The sequence below is a fragment of the Terrapene carolina genome, unplaced genomic scaffold (assembly GCF_002925995.2).
Source record: "Terrapene carolina triunguis isolate 2854851 unplaced genomic scaffold, T_m_triunguis-2.0 Scaffold258, whole genome shotgun sequence".
Classification (NCBI taxonomy): domain Eukaryota; kingdom Metazoa; phylum Chordata; order Testudines; family Emydidae; genus Terrapene; species Terrapene triunguis.
Window position 1 is genome coordinate 725,606 of NW_020664609.1, and position 11,755 is coordinate 737,360.

At 41.8% G+C, this 11,755-nt stretch overlaps 1 protein-coding gene across 1 annotated transcript in view; it reads right to left on the reverse strand.

Moving 5' to 3' along the window:
• TNKS (tankyrase) overlaps positions 1–11,755 on the reverse strand; it is a 339,823-nt gene that overhangs the window by 98,381 nt on the left and 229,687 nt on the right. The window contains exons 6-8 of the mRNA XM_026657642.2: positions 5,822–5,916; positions 827–893; positions 183–369 (exon numbers count right to left, since the gene is read on the reverse strand). Coding sequence (XP_026513427.1) covers positions 183–369; positions 827–893; positions 5,822–5,916 — 349 coding nt within the window. The remainder of the gene's footprint in view (positions 1–182; positions 370–826; positions 894–5,821; positions 5,917–11,755) is intronic.

Sequence of the window (11,755 nt, forward strand, 5' to 3'; positions counted from 1 at the left end):
CTATGAATAAAGGCAGTTTCATGAAGGAGAACATGTATAGATGTCTACAAGTTTAGAAGTGAGAAATGGAGACCTCTATATCCTGTTGTTTTGCATTTTCCCATTACTAACAAGGAACTGGGCTGAAAGGTCAGTCAGTTTATATTAATAATTATTTCACAGTTGATAATTTTTTCACATACAAGTCAGTCTCTCCCTTAGCTCAGGTGTTGGAGCCATATCGACAGCACTCTTGCCATGGCAGTTGACCAGTGTTGGATCTGCACCATGACTAAGCAACAAAGAGCAGACTTCTACACGATTCTTGGAAGCAGCTTCATGTAAGGGGGTAAACTGCCAGAGATCCATAGCATTAACACAGGCTCCATGCTAGGAGTGGGAAAGAAATGTTTTTGTTAGTAAAAAAAAAAAATAACCATGACAAAGATCACAAAAGTTTCATTTTAATAACTTTAACACTCGTTAAGTTATTTTCAAATGGAATGAAAAATTATTGATTTATCTTCATCTACCAAAATCTGAAATTTGCAATGAACTTAATTTTTAATAAGACACCTTTGCTTCAAAAAAATTCTAGTTAATTAAATTCTAATGCTTGGCTGCAGAGATTATGTGGAAAAACACATACTTAATTCAGTGGTACAGGTGCATGTCTAAAGCCCCAAAGCCCCACACCATTGAAATAATTTATTATAGGTGTGAAAATCAGGATTTCTTTTTAAAACAGAAATAAGGCTACAGCCTTAACTATTGTATGAAGTAACCATCTCTCTCCATAATTTTGCAATATTGCAATGCTTACGTAATCTTCCATTTCTCCACTTACCTTAAGTAACAATTCTGTGACTTCAAAATGTCCATATGAACATGCATTATGAAGAGGTACAAGTCCGCTAGATTAAATAAAACAAAATAAAATTACATCTCTAGGAAGCATTTTCAAAGATTTTTGAACTATTTTCATGCTGTAAAATTTGCAGATATCAAAATCAAATGGAATCTTAACCAAATACATTTACATTTATTTCCAAAATAATGCACTGGTTAAGAATAGCATTAAAAACATTTTTGAGTAATGTAACATAGGTGTTTAATCTACCATATATTACTGTTAAGAAATAGCACTCATTGCATTCAGAATGATCTTTCTTGCAGCCAGAAAGGGAAAAAAAAGCTACATTACATTTTAATCTTGGTGAAGGCAAGTACTCTGGTCTATGTACAACCACAGTTATTTCAAATGGTATGTTAAGGGAGAAGTCCCCATATAAGGTTATCTGGCTGCTAGGTGTATTATGAAGATGTAAAAAATTATAGGCAGCAGACTGATATAATTACTCCAGACTATGGGATGAGCTGATTGCTGCATTTTTCTGAAGTAAGTTATACACTTAAACATATATACTTGTAGAAATTTCACACCTATTTGAGGGCTATTGGAATTTCTGTACAGTAACGTCACTGGAGTCTGCACTTGAAAATGAAAGTGGTAAAGCAAATGACATGGGTCTAATTATAAGCAAAGGTCATATATAATGAGAAATCCATAAATTTGAAAAGCAGGGCAAAAGTGACAAGCAATAAAACAAAATGAATTGTGTGTGCAGGTAAACCAAAATGGGACACTTTCTCATAACACAAGAACTAGGGATCACCAAATGAAATTAATAGGCAGCAAGTTTAAAAGAAACAAAAGGAAGTACTTCTTCACACAACACACAGTCAACCTGTGAAACTCTTTGCCAGAAGATGTTGTGAAGCCAAGACTATAACAGGGTTCAAAAAAGAACTAGATACATTCATGGAGGATAGTTCCATCAACGACTATTAGCCAGGATGGGCAGGGATGGTGTCCCTAACCTCTGTTTTCCAGAAGCTGGTAATGGGAGATAGGGGATGGATCACTTGAGGATTACCTGTTCGGTTCATTCCCTCTGGGGCACCTGGCATTGGCCACTGTCGGAAGACAGGATACTGGGTTAGATGGACCATTGGGCTAGATGGACCAAACGTTCATATGGCATTTGTGGCTCCACAGATATGGTTGAGTATTGTACTTAAAGCAGAAGATCAACCTGTTTGTTATGTATGAAATATACCCTCTCCAAAATTACAGCACTTATTCTGAGTATCAAATAAATATTCTGAAAATTTACAAGTAAAATCATTCATTTAGGAATTTAAATTAATTTGAATTAGGTTATTTAATAAATATAGCATCCACAGTCCCTACTTATCTTAACAGAGGAACAATGCATACCCTTCAAACTTCCCAGGTAGTTAAAGATCACTAAACTCTTCAACATAAGCTACTTTTGAAGAAATGTTTTTAGAATTCTCAGTTATTTTCCATTGTTATTTTTTTATATTTGAAAGCTGAGAAATAGAGGCTGAAGAATATAAGTTTCCACATCAGAGAATTCCACAAAAAATTGCTATCTTTCAAAATACCTGCCATCTTCTAGTGTTCTCAGTAGGACTGAGACCACCAGGTGCCCTTAGTAAAGAGGGCTACTGCCCCCATTCACCTGCTCTTCTTCAGTGTCCCTATCTGCCTTTTGACTGCATATTTTCTCTCCTATCTTCCCTGGGGCAGCTTGACTTCATTCTAATTGGGACGCAATGGACAGGCATCTTAACTAGGAGCAGGGGCGGCTCCAGGCACCAGCGCAGCAAGCACGTGCCTGGGACGGCAAGCCGCTGTGAGGGCGGCAGTCAGGCGGCCTTCGGCGGCGTGCCTGCAGGAGGTCTGCCAGTCCCGCGGTTTCAGCGGCAATTCGGCAGTGGGTATGCCGAAGCCATGGGACTGGCAGATCACCTGCAGAAACACCGCCGAATCCGCGTGACCGCGGACCGCCAGCAGGCATGCCGCCGAAGGCTGCCTGACTGCTGTGCTTGGTGCGGCAAAAAAACATAGAGCCGCCCCTGACTAGGAGAACCCTTGGCCTGAGTCCTCGCTGAGAACAATCGGAGACAGCATCCATTTTGAAAAGTGTCCATAAAAATCAGTTCAATCTAATCTAGGTCCACAAACACTAAAATATGTCAATCATAATCACATGGTGTCATTAAAGGGCAAAGTTAATGTTGTTTGGGTGCCCTAACATATCTTAACGTGTTTAGATTACTTTAAATTTAAACTTGACTCGACTTTGAATTTCCTATGTTTATAATAGTTGGTTTTGGAATAAATGCAACATATCCCTGTAATGTATACTACCCTAAGTTACTGATACCAACTCTCAAGCCACCTAGTTTGTGCCTACAATACATTTTTCAAATAGATAATTCTAACTTCAGACCATTGTTCATAAGTCTGTTTATCCTGAAATTCTCTCTCAGTTGATTAGCGTTTGGAATGGTGTAACACTATTAAAAAAAATGCTTACCACCACATGCAAGTATACAGAATATTCACCTTGAACATTATTCATTTTGAAACTTTATATACAATGCTCCATAGTTAGTTTCATAACTTCTTTGACAGAAAATAGAAGCAAATATACAGATGAAAGTGCTACAAATCAATCTCCAAATGTTCCAATAAACTTAGAATTGTTTTAGAGAGACTTTGTATATGTCTACGCTGAGTTTTAAAACACATGGCAGCAAGTTTCAGAGCCAAGGTCTATGGGCTTGCACTAGGGTGCTAAAAAAAGCAGCATAGAAGTTGAGGCTTGGGCTCTGAAGCCCAGGGTGGACTACAGAGCCCAAGCTCCAGCCCGTGCTGCAATGTCTACTCTGCTGTTCTTAGCACTGTAGTGTGAGCCCGAGTCTGTAGATCCAAGGTTTAAGACTTGCTGCCACAGGTTTTAAAATGTAGTATAGACATGCCCAAAGTAAACTGAGCTTTTCATTTAAGAGACCTGGGGGCTCAAGTTCTCATTTAACACTGGCGATAACATTAGATAATTAACAGAGAACTTCCCATGTTGGCAGACAGATGGACAAGACGGCCTGACAGCTCCTTTTCTTTTCTGAATTCTATAAATATAAAAGTACGCTGTTTGGGATCAGGAGTGACTTTTACTAAGTATATATACAGCACCTACAACAACAGGGTGCTGATCTTGACTACAAATAAAAAATCCCATCAGACCATCATTTAGAACCACTCTGGAAATAAATCTACAGATTCAACATACCAAGAGAACAAAAATCATGTGCCGCCCCCTCTCCCCCCCCCCCCGCCATAGAATTTTATATAACTACCACACTTACCATATAAGAACATAAGAATGGCCATACTGGATCGAAACAATGGTCCATCTAGCCCAATATCCTGTCTCCTGACAGTGGCCAGTGTCAGATGGAATGAACAGAATAGGGTAATTATCAAGTGATACATCCCTGTCGTCCGGTTCTAGCTTCTAGCAGGCAGAGGTTTAGGGACACCTAGAGCATACGGTTGCATCCCTGATCAGCTTGGCTAATAGCCATTCATGGACCTACCCGCCATGAAATTACACAATTATTTTTTGAACTTTTTATATCATTGGCCTTCACAACACCCCTGGCAACGAGTTCCAAAGATTGACTGTGTGTTGTATGAAGCAGTACTTCCGTCTGTTTGTTTTAAATCTGTTGCCTACTAATTTCATTGGGTGACTGCTAGTTCTTGTGCTGCATGAAGGTATAAGTTAACACTTCCCTATTCATTTTCTCCACACCATTAGTGATATTACAGACCTCTATCATAGGACTCAGTCATCTTTTCTAAGCTGAAGAAGGCCCAGTTTTCTTAATCTCTCCTTATACAGAAGCTTTTCCATACCCCCAATCATTTTTGTTGCCCTTCTCCGTACTTTTTCCAACTCTAATATATTTCATTTGAGAAGGAGTAATCAGAACTGCATGCAATGTTCTAGGTGTGAGTGATTTATGGCGAGACAATATGATGTTTTCTTTTCTTATTTTCTATCCCTTTCCCAATGGTTCCTAACATTTTGCTAGCTTTTTTGACTGATGCTGCACATTGCACAGATGTTTTCAGAGAACTATCCAGAATGACTCCAAGATCTCTTTCTTCAGTGGTAACAGCTAATTTAGATCCCATATAGTTGGGATTTTGTTTTCTACTGTGCATTACTTTGCACTTAACAACACTGAATTTCATCTGCCATTTTCTTGCCCACTCACCCAGTTTTTTGAGATCCCTTTGTTACTCTTCGCAGTCAGCTTTGGACTTAACTAGCTTGAGTAATCTATGAAATATGTTAATTCACTTTAGAAAAGACTGCTCTGCTCTCTTCTCTTCATATGATGTTTACTGCTGGTAATAGCTGTGAAACTAGGTGCTTGTTTATCTCATCACTTGTGCACGTGCAAATCTCATGGAGCTGTCATACATACACCTGACAAGATAATCAGGTCGCAGAAAAGCGTAACTGAATATGCCTTTTGTCTGTAACACCTTGCATTAATTTTTTTATTGCCAAAATAATACCAGAAGTCCATGAACACTCAAAATTGTGCACAGAATTTCCAATAACACAGCGGACCCATAATGAACCAAGCAATATAGATTTTAAAATGCACTTATTTAATGAAGGAATAATCCATAAAATAGAAGATCTTCATAACTAAGGAACACACCATCCCACTTCAATCCTCACTTGGGCTCTTACAAAAGATTATTTACTACAAAAATAAATTTTGATTCTGGAAACAACTGTGCCCCAATTCTCATCTCCAATTTTAGATGAACTCATTATCAGATACAGACAGAATTACAGCATACAACAGAACAATGATAAAAATAATTCTTAAAAGGTAACTAACTAGTGAAACCAGAGAATGAATTAAAAACTGATATACATACCCCTTGTCCTTTGCATGAACATCAGCACCATGTTGAAGCAAAAGCTGGACTATTCGAACTCTGTTGTAGCCTGCTGCTAGATGCAAAGGAGTGGACTGCAAACAAAAACAACGAAAAATAAGACAGGGAGATAGAATGCATATAAGTTTTGTAATTTATACAGCCCACAAAATGAGAGAAGCAGCCAAAGTTAATACCAGAACCAATGCATAAAAAAGGCTGAGAGTCATTTAATAAAAGGCAAAGTTTTTAAATAAAGGAGCCAAGTCACCAATCTTATTTTCAAAATGCTGAACACCCTGCCAACTGTTTAATCACACAAACCCAAACACCCTGCCCCCATCTTCGTGGCCCCGCCCCACGCACTTCATCACCCCTCCCTCTGTCGCTCACTCTCCCCCACCCTCACTTGCTTTCACCAGGCTAGGGCAGGGGGTTGGGGTGTGGGCTGAGGGGTTCAAAGTGTGGTAGGGGGCTCCAGGTTGAGCCTGGGGCAGGGGGTTGGGGTGCAAGAGGGGGTGAGGGGTATGGGCTCCGTCTGGGTGGTGCTTATCTCAGGCGGATCCTGGTTGTCGGCGCAGCGGGGCTATGGCAGACTCTCTGCCTGCCCTGGTCCCGTGCTGCCTCCGGAAGTGGCCTGCATGTCCCTGCATCCGCAGGGGGAAGGTGGCGGGGGGGGGAGAAGAGGCAGGCGGTCTACACACGGTGCCCCCACCCCGACTCCGCAGCTCCCATTGGCCGCAGCTCCTAGCCAATGGGAGCTGCAGAGTCTTCCTGCCCCCGCACCCTGGGGCCGCAGGGGAGCAGGGACATGCTGGCCGCTTCTGGGAGCAGCGTGGGACCAGGGTAGGCAAGGAGCCTGCCTTAGCCTCACTGCGCCGCCAGACTTTTAGCAGCCTAAAATCTCCCGGATTGGCTTCAATAGCCTCCGGGAGATGGAGACTCCCGGAGAAACTGGGAGGGTTGGCAACCCTATGCAGCTCCCACTGACTTCAGTGGGAGCTGCTCGGTGCTCAACACTTTTGAAAGTAACTTATTTAGGAAGTTTCATATAAACTCAGAAGCCTAACTTTAAGATCCTATTTTTGGACATCTTGGCTATAGTTCTTAAATTTAAGAAATGAAGCTACAGAGTGTCAAATTACTGCCACCAGGTCAGCATGTGTGACTCTGGGAATCCATGAGAAAAGGAGACTACAACTTCTCCCATATTTTTAAAGAGATAGATAGCAGTCAACTTTATGCCAACCAGAGGGAAATTAAAGCATCTACTTCCATCTTCAAGTAGCTGCTCCTTGTACACTGCATGAGTTAGTAATGAAAGCGTTATGAGAGATGTTAGTATAATTTGGTAACTATAAAGCTTTTCATTGTACTTCAGAATTTTTTAAAAACCTGTCTTGTACCTCTGATTCCAAAACATCTCAATCCTGAATGTCCTGCTGCCAATGCAAACCCAGCATCACCAGAACTGAACTCATCTTCTCCCACCTCCCTTAACTCTTCCCCCTCTCACTCTTTTTTTAATTGTTCACAATTTCACTATCCACACAATCCCCAAACACCAGCCTATAATCCCCACCCCCCCAAACCCACCCTATTACTACTTCCTCTACAGATCTAAAAATCTAACCTTACTTCAAATCTTAGTGTCAACACTTCTCTATACCTTGGGTCAGTTCTCATGGAAGGCCTCAGCCCATACAAATGCTGCTGCCAAAAGACACCTTCCCCTCATGTTTCTCATCATTGCTTTAAAGGCTCTAAAAATACTCTGCTTCCGCTTACATTCCTGATCTTATCTCTTTCCACTCATTGCCTTCACTCAGTATAAGCCAGACACTTGGCTACTCCCTTTGTTTGTTCCTCACACAGCTATCCCTTCTTCTGTGGTGCACGTTAAGTTTGGAATAGTTTCAAACTTTGTTTTCAGTTTCAAACTGTTTCCAGTTGATCATATTTCCTTCACTCAAATTACTCCTTAAAGGAGGACTCTTCTGAACAGTTTAGGATGATCTACCATACAAGTTATTTTCACTAATTACGAGAGATTCACTGAAAAAAATCCAATTCCAACTAACAAAATAGTGCATAATTCAGGATCTTCTGCCCATGAGCACATATATATTCCTCTGTAATATCTACTCTTTGTTCTCTCTCCCCATCTTCCCCCAAACTTCCTCACACCAAGCATGATCTCTTGTTATTTGTGCATCCCTATTTAGACTGTAAATTGCTAAAAAGAGGAACTGGTGTCTTTTATGCACCTATGAATCTTAGGGCTGGTCTAAAGTTCGGCGGCTGGGGATCGAAGTTCTGGGTTCGACTTATCGCGTCTGGTCTGGACGCGATAAGTTGAACCAGGAAGTGTTGCCGTCGACTGCGGTACTCCAGCTCGGCGAGAGGAGTACCGCGGAGTCGACGGGGAGCCTGCCTGCCGCGTGTGGACCGCGTCTGAACCGCGGTAAGTTCGAACTAAGGTATGTCGACTTCAGCTACGTTATTCACGTAGCTGAAGTTGCGTACCTTACTTCGACTTGGGGGGTTAGTGTAGACCAGGCCTTAGAAATGTAGGACTGGAAGGGACCTCAATAGGTCATCTAGTCCAGTCCCTTGCACTGAGGCAAGACTAAGTATTATCTTCTATACCATCCCTGAAAAGTGTTTGTTCTAACCCAGGGTAGGGCAAAGTTTTTGGCCCAAGGGCCACATGTGGGTGGGGAAATTGCATGCAGGGCCTTGAATGTAGGGCTGGGGCAGGGGGTTGGGGAGTAGGAGGGGGTGTGGAGTGTGGGTGCGGGGTCAGGACAGGGGGTTAGGGTGCAGGAGGGTGTGCGGTGTGGGCTCTGGCCCGGCGCCACTTACCTTGAGCGGCTCCAAGGTGGCAGCCGCATGCAGCGGGACTCAAGCAGGCTGCCTTCCTGCCCTGGCCCTGCACCACTCCTGGAAGCGGCCGGCACCACGTCCCTGCGGCCTCTGGAGGAGGGGAGGGCGCAGAGGGCTCCGCGCGCTGCCCTTGCCTGCGGGTACCTCCCCCAAAGCTCCCATTGGCTGTGGTTCCCCATTCCTGGCCAATGGGAGCTGCAGGGGGTGGTGCCTGCAGGCGACGCCAGCGCACAGAGCCCTCTGCTCCGCCTTCCCCCCCCACCCAGGGGCCACAGGGACGTAGTGCTGGCCGCTTCCGGGAGCGGCGCAGGCCCTGCGGTGCCACAGGGATGGCAATCCCACGGGCCGGATCCAGCCGTGGGCCGTAGTTTGCCCACCCGTTCTAACCTGTTCTTAAAAACCTTCAATGACAGAGATTCCACAACCTCCCTGAGCAATTTATTCCAGTGCTTAAATATCCTTATAGTTAGGAAGTTTTTCCTAATGTCCAACCTAAACCTCCCTTGCTGCAAATTTAAGCACATTACTTCTTGTTCTCTCCTCAGGGGTTAAGGAGAACCATTTATCATCCTCCTCTTTACAAGAACCTTTTACATCCTTGTGTCCCCACTCAGTCCTCTTCTCCAGACTAAACAACTCCATTTTTTTTTTCAATCTTTCCTTGTAGGTCACTTTTTTCTAGAACTTTAATCATATTTTTTGCTCTTCTCTGGCCTTTCTCCAGTTTGTCCACATCTTTCCCAAAGTGTGGTACCCAGAACTGGACACAACTACTTCGGTTGAGGTCTTATCAATGCGGAGTAGAGCAGAAGTATTAGTTCTCGTGTCTTGCTTACAACACTCCTGCTAATACATCCCAGAATGATGTTTAGTCTTTTGCAACAGTATTACATTGATGATCCATATTTAGTTTGTGATCAACTATAACCCCCCAGATCCTTTTCTGCAGTACTCCTTCCTATGCAGTTGTTTCCCATTTTATATTTGTGCAATTAATTAGTCCTTCACAAGCGTAGTACTTCGCGTTCATACTTTTGCCTGCAAACTTTGTCATTGTACTTTCTATGCCATTATCCAAATCACGTATGAAGAAATTGAGCATCAGATCCAGGACAGATCCCTGCTGGACCTCATTCAATGTGTCTTTTCAGCTTAATTGCAAACCATCGATAACTTGTCTCTGAGTATGGTTTTCCAACCCATTGCGATCCCACTTTATAGTACGTTCGTCTGGATTATATTTCTCTAATTTGTTTATGAGACGGTCATGTAAGACAGTATCAAAAACCTTGGTCTTCCTCTTGTTTCTAATATATTTGTAAAATGATTTCTTGTAACCCTTTATGCCCCTAGCTAGTTTAATCTTGTTTTTTGCCTTGGCCTTTCTAATTTTGTCCCTACGTGCTTGTGTTTATTTTATATTCAAATAAATTTGTTAGTCTCTAAGGTGCCACAAGTACTCCTACTCCTCAGGGAGTAATTTAACGTAGTTTCCATTTTTTGTATGACCCTTTTTTTGAGTTTCAGGTCATTGAAGATCTCTGTTTAAGCCTGGGGGGTCTCTTACCACACTTCCTATCTTTCCTACTCATTGATATACTTTGCTCTTGAGCCCTTACTGACGTCTCTTTAAAAAACCGCCACCTCTCCTGAACTCTTTTCCCCTTCAGACTTCCTTCCCATGGGTTCCTATGCATCAATTCTCTGAGTTTGCTAAAGTTTGTCTTCTGAAATCCATTATCTTTATTCAGCTCTTTTCCCTCCTACCATTCCTTAGAATCATGAACTCTGTCATTTCATAATCACTTTCACCCAAGCTGCCTTCCACCTTCAAATTCTCAACTAGTTTCTCCCTATTTGTCAAAATCAAATCTAGAATAGCCTCTCCCCTACTTCCTTTCTCCATCTTCTGTTATTAAAAAAAAAAATATTGTCTCCAATGTATTCCAAGAACTTGTTGAATAATCTGTGCCCTGCTGTATTATTTTTCCAACACATGTTTGGTAGTTGAAGTCCCGCATCACTGCCAAGTCCTGTGTTACTGATGATTTTACTAGTTGTTTTTTTTTAAAGCTTCATTCATCTTTTCTTCCTGGTTAGGTGGTCTATAATAGACACCTATCATGACATCACCCTTGGGGTTTTTTTTTACCTCTTTTATCCTTACCTTTCTACAGGTCTGCTTCCTGCTTTTATCTTAACCTCACTGCAAGTGACATGAAGATCTTTGGTCATAACAGGGTGGTCTGCTGTGCTAAGAGGTTGTCTGGATTTTATTGTTGGGGTAGGTGTGGGATTTTTATTGGGAGGGAGTGCGGAGGGTGGGGAGAGAATAAGGTGTCCTTCGCACCCACAACAGTATGGAGAAAATGAACAAAACAAAAATAATCCAACAAAACATAGCATAGGATATCAACAATACCAGACTCTCTACACAGCCTGAGGACCTTGGCTCTCTAGCCAGCTCCAGAACAGTGCTCCTTGGCTAGCACTCCTAGCTAGGACTGGTTGACATTATTTGTTCAAAATGTTTGTTGGTTTGTTTTTTTAATGGCTCCCCCCCACCCTCCAACTAGTAATTTTTGAAGGAAATGTCTCTTTTAAACATTTTGCGGGTTTTCATTAAAAACAACAAAATTTTGAAAATAAAAAATTTGGCCAGTCAGGTGAAACTTTTCTGTAAAACCAAACATTTTGTCAGAGTGGCCACATTTTTTGTGTTTTCTGCTTTTTCAACAAAAACTCAGAGAAAATTGTAGAAAAAGGAGAAAAGTACTTGCTTTCATTTTTGTTAAAAAAAAATTGTTTTTACCAGAAAACAATAAATTCCTGGCTAGTTCTACTCCACACTTCTACTGAAGCTTCTGTCCTAGTGTTGCCAATGCCCATGATTTTATTGCGAGGCTTGCAATATCTGATGGGTTTTTTTGAAAAAAATGGAGTCATGTGACTATACCAGAATCTCCAAGAAACTGGAAAAAATTAACCATAGGGATTCAAAAGCCAGAAGGCAAATAAAATGAACTTCAAATGCATGATTTTAAGAAT